This window comes from Bombyx mandarina, chromosome 02 (assembly GCF_030267445.1).
Source record: "Bombyx mandarina strain Sakado chromosome 02, ASM3026744v2".
NCBI classification, from domain to species: Eukaryota; Metazoa; Arthropoda; class Insecta; order Lepidoptera; family Bombycidae; genus Bombyx; species Bombyx mandarina.
In genome coordinates this window covers 8,002,899-8,016,658 of record NC_143209.1, presented here as the reverse complement: position 1 = coordinate 8,016,658, position 13,760 = coordinate 8,002,899, and the positions used below count along the sequence as shown (strand labels likewise).

Genomic DNA, 13,760 nt, shown 5'->3' with positions numbered 1-13,760 from the left:
TCTTTCGTTAATCAAATATACAGTGTTGGCTGTTTTAAGAGATCCGTGGGCCGAATTAAAAAAAAAATGAATACGTCGCATTCTTTCTGGTCGTTCCCTCAATGCTGAGGATCGTGACTCCAATCGTATCCAAATCGTATGTCAATCTTCTCCACTCGGTCCGGTTCTGCGCCATATGTACCGCTCCCCATATCAGGCCTCCAGTCACCTCCTTGAGTTGGTCAACCCATCTAGCTGGCGCTCTTCCTCCTCCTCCTCCTCCATCCTACGTCCATTCCTACGTCGCATACGTATTAAATAATCTTTATAATATGTACCTATTCGGATTTGGGAAAAAATAAATACCAAAAGAAGATATTTTACTTTTTTTATTTGACAAAAAAAAATTAATTCACTTTTTCTCTTATTTCCACGTTCCTTACAGCGTACATACAATATAATTATAAAGTAATTTATGCTATCTAGAGATTTAATTATATTTATATTTTCTATATATTACAAAAAAAAAAACTATTTACACAATTTATTATTTTTAAAACATCCCGTAACACCCTTTTAGCATATTCATTCAAATAAAGTAATCTATTCACGTTTTCCGCTTCGACAGATTCATTATAAAAAGAAAAGAAAAAAAGATAATTGGAACTAAAACATTTTAATTACATAGGCGGTAAGCTTGAATAGATTACTTTACTTTACAAATAAAGATATTGCAATAAAATAGAATACATTTTGTTTGCAGTTTATGCATCGTTTTTAAATTTAAAAAAAAAAATGTGCAAAAGGAACTTTGCTATTTCGAATACAGAATAAAAAAATTAAATGGGTAACGTTGCTATTAATCGATTTTACTTATCGATAGTATTTTTGATAATTTAATGACCATTTTTTTATTTAGAAATGTTGATTGTGATCTAAAGTATTATACATTTTTGTTCAATATGAGAGATTTTAATATCATAGAAATATTGATTTGAGCTTCTTTTTTTTTACAATTGTCATAAAACTAATTGAGGCAAAGGGTATCATCGAATTTTAATTTTTCATATTTTCACAGTACTTGTAAATTTGGTTTAAAACTTTTAAAAATGATTTATCACAATAAACTTTTTTGTGCTTCCGTTTCGGATTTATAATTTATTTTTCTAAACGACATAATATAAATTAAAGCTTACAATTACATAAATGATTTCCTTCATAAATTAATTATGTTCATTAATAAAAAATTGCAGTGATTTAAAAAAAAAAAACTAAATCATGTAAATTGCTTTAATAATGATATTTTTGCAACACTGTCTGTTAGGAAAATATGTAAAAACAGTCAATTGTTTTTGAAACATAATTCAGAGCTGGCAGTATTCAATTAAAGAAATACGAACACATCCCGCATTCCGTCAATATTCAATACATAACATTTACAATTACATTATGAACAAATCTTATTTTTATTGTTTTAATTAATTATAAAAAAAAATTTACAATGGTCTTTTAATGTTTAAATTATTTTTCTTATTTCAAAAAAGTTGGTTGTGCCTTTTTCATTTACGATAGGAGACGGCGTCTGGGGGCGGCCATCTTGTTGAGGGGGCCATTTTGTTGAGCCGGCCATCTTTTGTCATCGATTTTGCATTTCACTTTGTCACTCGTTTCTGTGTCCGTAATGTGCTAAACTGCCGGCCATACCCTGCGAGTAAAGCCTGTTTTATTAATAAATATATCCGCTTTAAGTCCCGTTAAAGCTTTTAATATCTTAATTATTAAAACGGTGAATAAACAATAGGTTTTTTTTTGTTGTAATTCAATTAATATAACATGAATATAGTTTTATGGAACGTTGTAAAATGAAATTAGATTTTAATGCTATTTAAATAGATCACAATTGAGACGAACTAAAGATTCTATTGTTTGAACACAATAAGTATTGAGAAACTGTTTTAATACTCACGTTAGAAGTCCAGGGTTCGCGTCCGTTTGATACCAGGAATACTGCGGTACGTACGGTGGGTGAGGCTGTGGGGCTCCCTGGTGATGGAGAGCGTGGGCATGGGCGCCCTTCATGTCCCAAGGACCAGGAGGCGCGCCCTACGACAATAGAAACAGGTGGTTAAATTTGATATCAATGAAGGGACTATCACTGTTGAACGCGAGCAAATTTCAAACTTGAGTCTCGTGTTTGAAGGTGGCATTTCGTTTGTGAAGTCTTCGGTAATCACATAGCTTCAAGCCAGCCGGAACCCGATCTAATTCAAAAAGAAAAAGAGTGGCCCATGAGGGGATCGAACCCGCGACCTTCGCGTTATTAGCACGACGCTCTAACCAACTGAGCTAATGGGCCGCTGACGATTAGCATTAAAAATAATAATTTAATTTTAAAGACACGATAAAAACACAGACAAATCTTACGATAATACGTTTTATCTATTTTTATTTATTGATGGTTATAAATCGAGAATTGTTTGTGTGAATTAACAAATTATTATACATTTTTATTCGATTCAATCCAGCAGGACGATGTGTGTAAGCCTGTATCATTTGCACACGGCATTACAGTTGCAATTTCTATTTGTGAGTTTTATTTGTATACATTATTTATTTGTAAGCTACAAGAGGCGTGACTCGGATTATGGGTAAGACGCCCGGTGTACACGTTACAAGTGACGTCACTATATTAAATCCCGGTATTGCATACCAATTTTTCTCAACTCACACCTACTTGACATCTGTTTATTTCCAGCCTTAAATAAATGCATAGCTCTATGTTACTCTGCATACAAAATTGAAGAAGCTTAAACATGAAAATATATATTATGTAAATAGAATATAATAATATTAAAAAAAACACGTGTGGCACTCGGGGACTGCCGCGGTAAAGCTATTGCAAAGCATTTTTTATCAACTTATGCAATTACAATTAGACAATAATAATTTAATATTAAAACAATAATAAAAATAAGACCACGCTATATTTATAAACATTAATAAAAGCAAAACATTAACTGTCCCCTTCACACTCATAAGCTAGAGAGAGAGAGAGATGGGCAGACTTTTCATAATGCTCATGCAGTGCGACGTCACGCCGCGCGCTTATTCACAAACACTACACCAGCGCAACGTGTGAATGTGTTGAACGCGAGCTACATAGTAGGCGTAATGTCAGGTTATTTTCGTTTCGGAATTTCTTGATTCAGTCGCCGCGCTCAAAGCCCGCCATAAAAGCTATGCATTAGCTTAAAAATAAAGGCATAAATAGTTCTGCGATCATCATAAAAAATCCAGATTCAGTAAAAGTAATTTTAATTATATCTCGCGACAACCCGAAGCGAATTTTGTAACAGCGTTTATTTTGGACAGCCCTAAAAAAAATTAATTAGTATATTGGTGTTACGTCACATCGAAATACTTTTTGTGGTAAGTGCAATATTTTAGGGGTGGTGCTCACTGAAAATTGTTGCGTGTTAACATATAGTATAAGTTTGATGTTCAAAGTTATTAGTAAGTGGACAGGCGTGGCCACATTCAATGCCTTTAGACGCATTACTTTAATGAATACGTAATTAATTTTATGGTGTAGTACTATGGAACCGCCAATGGGAGATGGGAGACTTTCACTCAATTTAGGCAAATGAGTACACGACATTGGTATTGTTTATTTTTATTTTTTCCCTAAGTTGTTTAATGTTTGCCACCTTGAGAGCTGAACTGAAGCTTATTCTATTCCTAGCCTGTTCTATACCAAGGCAATGTCCTTTTTTAAGTATGGCAATTGAATTTTTGTCATTGTTGCCATTGTCAAGACACCCATATTCTGTTGTATGAAAAAAGGAAATGTAACGAAATGAGTTGAGATATAATATTGTTTAAGTAGCTGTGATTATTTACTGAGACTTCAGTAGATTTCATGGGAGCAGCCATGTCCGACGGCTTTGTTCCACTTACCCACCACTGTACATTTTCACGGACGCCAAACGGTTAATAAGCCACTGTTATTACACTTTTGAAACTGCAGAAAAACTAAATTACCAAAAATTTACAATTCACCCTTCTTGGCCCCTGGCATTCTCGCTAACCACCCTGCCTATTTCCGCCGTGAAGCAGTAATGCATTTCGGTTTGAAGGGTAGGGCAGCCGTTGTAACTATACCCATCTTGAGATATAAGTTCTAAGGTTTCTCCGGTTCTAAGGATTCCTTACGAAAAGATACAATTTAGGAAGAGCCAGAGTGAGAAAATAGACAGAGCGTCTTGTGAACCACTTGACCGTGGAGTGAGGAAAAGGATAAATTGAGCTAGGTCGTTTCTCTTATACGCATCATTCCGTATTACAAAATAAATTTGATTTAAGGATGATGATGAAAAATGAAGAAACAGATTACTACACAGCGCAAATGAAGTTTCACTTCTTTCACGAGTACCATTTTTTAATTTTATATGTGTACATATCGAAGCTTAAAAGGCAAACGTGACTAAGCGACAATAGCTGCTTTGTACATAAATGATAGGCAATAACCATATTCGATGCGCAAAATATATATATTTCTAGGTCTATTAAAATCATTTCAATCCTACAGCTACTAGCTAGATTCTGCTACAGCTAGATTCGTTAAAATAAATTTTGTTTTCAGGTATTTCAACTTTTAATTAGTCTACTGTAAAGTTCACGCATTGTCGCTTAAGCCTTGTTCGGACTAGGCGAGTATTTTAGTCGAGTACCGAGTAATTTAGTAGCTAAATGTGTCTGAGCACCAAAAATTTAGTCGAGTAGGTTTGTAAATAATTTAGTCAATTTTGTTCTATTTTTTCGGGCGAGCAGCGAGTAGTTTAGCCACTAAATTACTCGGTACTCGACTAAAATACTCGCCTAGTCCGAACAAGGCTTTAGTCACGTTTGCCTTTCAAGCGTCGATATGTATACACATTTTATGGTATATATACACAAGTTATTCAGAACTATCCTTGTATTGGAGCTCAACTATTACGGAGGGTTCTTAGAAGCGACATTAATTTCTTTGATACAGCAAATTTGATTTGTAATCGATTATCCACGGTTCGATATTAAAACAACGATTGTCTATCGAATTACAGCGATATTTTTATTTTTACATTACAATTTTTTGTTAAATGTCGTTCTCACTTATATCTATATATTATTAATACGTGAAGCAAAAACTTAGTATCCCTTTTTACGAAAATTGCGCAGACGTAGGAGTATGAAATTTTCCACACTTATAAATAATATAGAGAAGGAGTGCAGAATGTTAATATATTTTTTTAATTATGCATTAATAATACATTAAATCAAAAACAAAAACATTACATACACTACCATGTATTTGAGACACACACATACATTATAATATATATGCTCCATGTTTATTGTCAATCTTTTGTTATCGCTCAGTCTGTGGTCGAATAGAGAATAGGTTAATATTGTTTATATTTAATATTATTTGTCTATAGTGTAATCTTGGCAAAATCTGTGATTATAAATAGAAGTAGAACACTGATAAACGAAGATTGCGTTAACACTAACATCGCATGAAAAAACAATCTTTCGATGAATTTAATAATCTTATGTCTTGATGTTCAATAGCAGTGTTTACTGTTTAAGTCTTGTGCCTTTTGTCCTTAAATAAGAAAAAAAATATGCTCAAGTTACGTTCTCTATGATCCCTTCCGGATTTGTGTCGAATGTCATTCGATCCTTAGATAAATATAAGAGTTGACATGCACCGATATTTTGATAGCTCTGTAATGATTTATCTAGACTAGTGGTACCGCCGTAGTCGAAATTCGACTATGATTAATTTTAATTATAAGTTTGAACATTATTAAAGTTCTATTGTCAAAGGCTATTCTACTTCTATTTATAATCACAGATTTTGTCAAGATTACACTATAAACAAATAATATTAAATATAAACAATATTAAACTATCCTCTATTCGACCACAGACTGAGCAATAACAAAAGATTGACAATAAGCATGGAGCATATATATTATTATGTATGTGTGTGTATCAAATACATGATAGTATGTGTAATGTTTTCTTTATGATTTAATGTATTATTAATGCATAATTAAAAAAAAAATATTAACATTCTGCACTCCTTCTCTATATTATTTAAAAGTGTGGGAAATTTTATACTCCTCCGTCCGGGAAATTTTCGTAAAAAGGGGTTCAAAGTTTTTGCTTCGCGTATCAAGATATAGATTTGGTTTTAAAAAATATTCTCTTTGTTAGCTTAGAATGTCTGTGGTAGTATTTACGAACTGCCCCGGTTAATTGAAGCCATGAATTTTGCTGACAAAAGGTATGGTTTACCGACTGTTGTCTTACCTTTAACATCCAGGGCATCGGTCGTCTTGCTCCGTCCACGCTTGGGGAGCCCTCAATGTCTTCCGTTTGAGCGAAATAACCCTCCTACGGCAAAAAACCTACTTCAGCACACACCTTTCAAAGGGACCAACTTGTTTTGCTACTAATATTCAGCGAATTATATTGCTTAATTTTGAAATTTACAAGTACGCTAATTCTGTAAATACGGAGTCAATGGTCAAAGATTCTTTCTAAAGTCTGCTTCGTAAATCGATGCTGGCGTAAGGTAAGGCGTGTTAACCCTCAGACACAGCCCACTGAGTTTCTCACCGGATCTTCTCAGTGGGTCGCGTTTCCGATCCGGTGGTAGATTCTGCGAAGCACTCACTGCTATTGCTAGGGCCAATGCTAGCAATACCTCCGGTTTGAGCCCCGTGAGCTCACCTACACGCTTGGGTAACGCTGATATAGCCTCTCAAGGCTATCAGCATAGGTATGAGAAAAAAAGCTCGGCGATACATTTTTAATTGTATTCCGTTGCGTGCCAAAATCTACCTTATATTTTACAATACATAATCGTTTTTTAATGATATCGATAAGCAGTTAACAGGAAATTTAAGAAAGCGAAACAGACATCCTGGCTGAGACTAGATAAGTGACAGAGCTGACGATTACGATGCAATAACAACAACAAACTCCTTAACGAAATTTTGTGTATTAATGATTTTTTTATTTGAGCGGTAATAGCGGAGTTAAAGTCAAGTTGAACGCTGATCTATGACTTTTCTGTTGCTAAGACGTGTGACGCTCATCTGATATCAAGTGGTTAACGGACTCCATAAATGACCACCCTGCCTATTTCTGCCGTGAAGCAGTATTGCGTTTCGATTTGAAGGTTGGGGCATCCGTTGTAACTATACTGAGACCTTAGAACTTATATCTCAAAGTGGGTGGCGCATTTACGGTTGTAGATGTCTATGGGCTCCAGTAACCACTTAACACCAGGTGGGCTGTGAGATCGTCCACCCATCTAAGCAATAAAAAAAAACCTAAACATCGCCAGCCAGCTTGAGCTGAGAGTTCTAAGTTTCAGCTGTATAGTACAAAGCCTGCCCTACCCTTCGAATCGGAATGCGTTAGGAAGTAGGCAGTGTGGTAGTATCTATCCATGCTCACACGACCCCCTACCACCAGTGTCGGTATGATCTCGTGTGCTTGCATTATTTTCGCGTTACATTAAGCTTCGTCATAAACAAAAGCTTCATTCATTATTATACATAAGTATTCTAATACTAAACAATGTGATAATTTACTAAGACCCAAACGATCCTAAAGAGCAATGTCGAAGGACAATTCGCAGTTTTAGAATTCAAGTGACTTATCTTGAAAATTTTAAGAAAAAGAGTTTTATACTTTGAACGGCCTATGAAGATGTATTCTATAAGTTAGTTATTATTAAATAGTCTCCTTTAATCATAGACAAACTAAAAAATGTGGGAGTTCTTCAATTCACAATGGCGCTTACCAAAAGATAAGAATTTTGAATTAAGCCACTTAAATTTCAAAGGTGCGAATTGTTTGCCTAACCCCAAACATTACAAATGGTACAAATATTTTTCGCTTATGTTAGGGCAGTTTATTGTCGTTTCGGGAATGGAATGATCAAAATAGTGTTCATCCGTGAGCGTTCGTTAGTCTAACTTTACTATATATGTATATGTACGTTGACTTAATTTCGGGGAATCTTCAAACAGATAATTGGGTATCTCTTTGGTGTTGTGACTGGTCACTGAATAGCGGATCCCGGATTTGAAACCCGATATGGATTGGTGTGGGTATTTTTTTTTTTTGTTCAGGGTTCACGGCTGTTGATGCTTTACTTTTTGTTATCGTGTAGGATGATCGCAATACAGGACGAAATTCTAGTTTGGGATAGTTGTATAAAGAAAGTTATGAAAATTCTGGTAATGCCACTCGGTCGGTTAAGTCTTTCTTATTTCTACAGCGAAATAGACGTAGTTTTGGATTTTAATGCATTTGAAACTTCGATTATAGCAGTTGCATCTTCGACTAATACATTTGCAACTGTGACTAATAAAATTACAATTTCGACTAATACATTTGTAACTGTGACTAATAAAATTACAACTTCTACTAATACATTTGCAACTGTGACTAATAAAGTTACAACTTCGACTAACACATTTGCAACTGTGACTAATAAAATTACAACTTCGACTAATACATTTGCAGCCTCGACTTCATGTTTGAAGGTGGCTTTCACGTTCAAATGCCTAGGGGCAGCAGTAACTACTTAAGAATAGGCGGACCGTGAGTTCTTTCGCCCATAAATTTCAATTAAAAAAAACCCATAACAAATAATGAGTTGCTAGTAAATTAACTCACATATCCCACTCGGGGGTCCCATGATTGTTGGTGAGGGGGTTTGACGTCGCACGAGCTCCCATCAGGGGAGCGTCCCGCAGTCGGCTGTAACAATACCATGATTTGAGTCCTTAAATCACCTAACATTTCCTAATAATAACATTATGGTTTCTCCAATAAAAGCGATTGTTTGGATGTTTTTTTTAATTATGTAATCTGTACAGTCGTTAAAGCTTGAAACAAGATTTTTGGTATAGAGCTATCAATCTACAAAAGGCGACGCGCAAGTAATTTCAGTCTATATCTATCTATATATATAAAAATGAATTGCTGTTCGTTAGTCTCGCTAAAACTCGAGAGCGGCTGGACCGATTTGGCTAATTTTGGTCTTGAATTATTTGTAAAAGTCCAGGTAAGGTTTAAAAGGTAGATAAATATAAAAATGCTCGGAATTAAATAAAAACAAACAATTTTGTTTTTCCTTTAATGTGTCTTTTATTTATCGATTGAGGCACTACGAAGTCTGCCGGGTCAGCTAGTATTTAATGAATGTGGTTTAATTTATCTAACAAAAAACATCGACATGTTTACCCTATGTAAAATAATGAAGTGTTTCTTACATATCCGACCTTTACGTCCCAAGAAGCTTGGGGGGGCTGCTTAACGTCCCAATGGGTACCAGTGGGGGACAGTCCGGGGGATAGTTCTGACACGGGTGTCGAACTGGGTGTGGGCGAGTGAGCCTGTGTCGGTCCTCCGCTTTGGTACGCTGAAGGTGAATGCTGGGAGCCACTGGAACTTCCTCCACCACCTGTTATAAAAAAAAAAAAAAATTAAGCTGTTATTTTAACCTTAAATTTCATTGTCTTTGTGCTTATTGACCATCGAATAGCAGTTGGTTACCGTTGCCGAGGCAAAATGCCAAAACACAGTTAAAAAATATATTTTTTCGACCTATGCTGTGAGCCTTGAGAGGCTATTTCAGCTTCTCCTTGACATGTAGGTGAGCTCACGGGGCTCAAACGGGGAGTGTTGCTAGCACTGGCCCTAGCAAAAGTAATGCTACGCAGAATCTACCACCGGATCGGAAACGCGACCCACTGAGAAGATCCGGCGAGAAACTCAGTGGGCTTTGTAAAATACTTAAGCTCTTCTCTAGAACCTCAATTGCTACTTCTCAAACCAGGTCTGCGACTAACCATGTAAGAGCTGATTGTTGCTTGGTGGGCTTCCGGGTGGGAGACCCAGGCTGGGCGGGGGAGCTCCGACTTGGGCCGCCTTCATCATCTTCTTGTATTTGCTCCGACGATTTTGGAACCATATCTTCACCTGACAAACAAAAATAGTGATGTTAAACGCTATTCCAGATAAAAATCGATTTATAAATGTTGCTCTGGATGTTGTCAAATACACGGTAGTGTGAGTAATGTTTTTTTATTTTTATTTAATGTATTATTTACGCATGATTAAAAAAAAATTAGCATTCTGCACTCCTTCTCTATACTCTCTATAAGTTTGGGAAACTTCATAATGTTCCGTTCGCGCAATTTTCGTAAAAAGGGATACGAAGTTTTTGCTTCACGTATTAATATATAGATAATTACAGTTTTCGTTATTTTTTTTGGAACGAAGTTCCTTACGGCAGGCTTGGAGGAGATAGGAATTTTGCTGCGCGACTGAACTGAAAAAAATGTGATAGTAAAAACGGTAAGAAAAAGTCCGTGGAATAAGGCCTTGTTTTCCGCAAAAGTCGCCGTCATGTTTTCGATTTTATTTTTATTGCATAGATGGGTGGACGAGCTCACAGCCCACCTGGTGTTAAGTGGTTACTAGAGCCCATAGACATCTACAACGTAAATGCGCCACCCACCTTGAGATATAAGTTCTAAGGTCTCAAGTATAGTTACAGCGGCTGCCCCACCCTTCAAACCGAAGCGCATTACTGCTTCACGGCAGAAATAGGCAGGGTGGTGGTACCTACCCGCGCGGACTCTCAAGAGGTCCTACCACCAGTAAACCCGTTTGCCTAATTTAATGACGCGTTAACCATAGGTCATACACGGTAACCGTAAATGGCAATACGCATTGTGATTGGTATATAATTGGACGTGATTAGACCGACTGAAAAGAAAAAAGTCCAGAGTCTTTGAACAGGTGTAGCAGAAGTTGACTACATACTGCAGTTACTTTGCAATACTCAGAAGCCCTGTAGTCAATTTGTTAATTCATCTTCGATACCTAAGGGCGTATATAGAATATAAGCGGGTGTACACGGGGGGTAGCGTGCGCGTAGGCGGGGCCAGTGCGGGGCGCGCTACCGTTAGTGTACTGTTACACGCGCTAGTGATGCGACACAACGATTAATTATTTTTATCGAAAAACCTATTCCGATAATGTATTTGATAAAAAAAAAAACGGTACGCATGCAACTTGGCGCACGTGAATGAAGTGAAACTTCTTTTTCGATGTGTCGTATTGTGATTTTCTTCATTTTTCATTCTTAAATCAGATAGCTCTTGTAATAGGGAATGCTGTGTATAAGTGATGCGACATCTTCAACATGTACATTATATATATTTTAAATTGTTGATAGAAAAATAAATGTATGTATTTTTTAAAAACTTCTTTAAAATATTGGAAGTTACTCGTTGCTAACGCTGGCCTGTAACAGGTATACTACGCGCATGGGTTCGTGTGCCACGCTCACTCTCACTCTCACCCTGTCTCTTTCTATTCCCCCTTAAACGGTCCTTAAATTTTCCTTAAACGCTTAACGAAGTCTTGTTGGAAGTCGCATCAGAAGTCTCACTTCAAAAAAAGGGATTCTCATTTCGAAGCTGATATTACGGAGCAGCATATGAGTGCTAATTAAAATTAAATCCGTTCAAATGTAATATCAGGATTCTTAACGATAATATATCCGTCAATTTACATTACACGGAGTTTAAGTTAACGCAGCTTAAGACTAATTACAGCGCACGTCGATGCGAACGGAATGATCGAGACTTGTCTGGTCTCGCATGACAACTGACATTATTGATAACCGATCGATTTGTGCCGTGGCAACTAGCTATAAAAGCATAACCTGTTCTATGTCATAAGGTTTGCCGAGCAAAAAACAGCTCGTGGCGTTTCGTTATAATTTCGTTTACGCTTTTTTTTTCTTTACTGGTGGTAGGAGCTCTTGTGAGTCCGCGCGGGTAGGTACTACCACCCTGCCTATTTCGGCCGTGAAGCAGTAATGCGTTTCGGTTTGAAGGGCGGGGCAGCCGTTGTAACTATACTTGAGAACATAGAACTTATATCTCAAGGTGGGTGGCGCATTTACGTTGTAGATGTCCATGGGCCCCAGTAACCAGTTTACACCAGGTGGGCTGTGAGCTCGTCCACCCATCTAAGCAATAAAAAAAAAAATTAACGATGTTCATTGTCATGTAAATATGCTTTAAGTCGACAATTGTGTTGTAGTTTGATAAGCTCTTTAATATACTTTGTGAGCTTTACGGCTTCGTTCCCGACTTACGTTGTTATGTTTATGCGTGTGAGCTTTTTTTTTCTTCTTAACACTTCATCATCATTTTCTTTCGGGTTTGTTTGAAAGAAGAGTTTTTTCTTGAGAAAAAAGAGTAATTAAGGAATTGTCATATTGCTTATGATTAAATTAGGTTTCATAAGTTTCTCATTTTTAGTGAAATAGTGTTAGTATTGGTAAAAGTTTTAGTAGTAAAAAAAGTAACATATTTCAAGACAAATTTTCAATATTTCAAGACAAAATTCACAAAATCATAACAAAAATGCGTATTACCAATACGAAGTAATGACTCTTTCACATTTAAAAAGTAGCTTATAATGTTATTCTAATGCCAGAAATCAGGTTATAGGCAAAATGGAGGTTGGTAGCCGCATAGAGAATCATGTGATCCGTGAACTCCTTGATATACCTTCGCGTTAACATCGCTACCTATGACTCCCTATTAATTCTTGTCAGCAACAAGGTTATATTTCTTTCAGGGGCAGGATGATAGGAGCCAATATTGCAAACCTCACGGAAAAGAGAAGCCACTCATTGATTTCTAAGACCAGCCTATCAAGTTCGAAGATCGTCTGCGTTTACGATATTAAGAGAAGTAAAAGTATCGATATCGATGTTCCAAAATATTTGCCCCGTCTCTTCGGTTCTAACGTTTCACCCCACCCCGATTAGTAAGGTCATAAAGGCACGTACAACTTAACCCCGTTGAACGAAAGTAGTTTTATTGGTATTTTATTCCTTTAACCCTTTTAAATATGGTTTTGTTTCTTTATTTCGTTATGGGATTAGGTTTCCGTGCTCAGTTTCGCGTTCGTCAGCTAGTGATCCGGGTTCAGCTATGAGACAAGAGAAGATTTTCGTAAACTGAAAAATATTTCCATATCGAATTTCATCTGAATTGCTTGGATGTGACAACAATTTTGATTTTTTTTTATTGCCCTTGTAGGCAGACGAGCATACGGCCCACCTGATGGTGAGTGGTTACCTTCGCCCATGGATTTCAGCAATGCCAGGGGCAGAGCCAAGCCGCTGCCTACCGCTAAGTTCATTTTTAAATAACCGATACGATTTTCTATGCTCTTTTACTGATGGTAGGGAGTCTTGTGAGTCCGCACGAGTAGGTATCACCGCCCTGCCTATTTCTGAAGTGAAGCAGTAATGCGTTTCGGTTTGAATGATGGGGCAGACGTTGTACTGTAAAACTGAGACTCAGAACTCACTCACTTCAGATCTTGAATCATTCAACCAATGCGAAGTGAAAGAATACATGTAGATGTCAAAATTAAACATTATGTTTTTATATATAGATGGATAACCGAGCTCACGTCCCTCCGAGTTATAAGTGGGTGTTATAGCCGAAAATTCTTTCATAATTACTGCTTTTTTCTACGTGACGGAATACAGCATTTTTTCTTGACCGTCACACTGAGTTTTTAAAAGAATTGTAACGAAATATTTTTTCTTTTGGATATAAAACGTTTGGAAAATAAATTTAATTAGTATCGAGTGGGTACTAAGGACACCTCAC

At 36.5% G+C, this 13,760-nt stretch overlaps 1 protein-coding gene and 1 non-coding gene across 8 annotated transcripts in view; both read right to left on the bottom strand.

The window, feature by feature from the left end:
- Positions 1 to 353: 353 nt before the first annotated feature.
- Dll (homeotic protein distal-less) overlaps positions 354 to 13,760 on the bottom strand; it is a 148,470-nt gene continuing 135,063 nt past the window's right edge. Inside the window, exons 4-9 of one of the 7 annotated variants that reach the window (XM_028172822.2) lie at positions 9,900 to 10,029; positions 9,330 to 9,511; positions 8,722 to 8,805; positions 6,337 to 6,420; positions 1,946 to 2,082; positions 354 to 1,697 (exon numbers count right to left, since the gene is read on the bottom strand). In XM_028172822.2, the coding sequence (XP_028028623.1) occupies positions 1,640 to 1,697; positions 1,946 to 2,082; positions 6,337 to 6,420; positions 8,722 to 8,805; positions 9,330 to 9,511; positions 9,900 to 10,029 (675 nt within the window). In that variant the 3' untranslated portion in view covers positions 354 to 1,639. Of the gene's footprint in view, positions 1,698 to 1,941; positions 2,083 to 6,336; positions 6,421 to 8,721; positions 8,806 to 9,320; positions 9,512 to 9,899; positions 10,030 to 13,760 lie in introns of those variants that run through there. The other 6 variants (XM_028172820.2, XM_028172823.2, XM_028172825.2 and 3 more) reach the window with 6 other exon arrangements.
- TRNAI-AAU (transfer RNA isoleucine (anticodon AAU)) lies at positions 2,262 to 2,335 on the bottom strand. The gene has a single exon. It is a non-coding gene; the product is annotated as a tRNA-Ile (tRNA).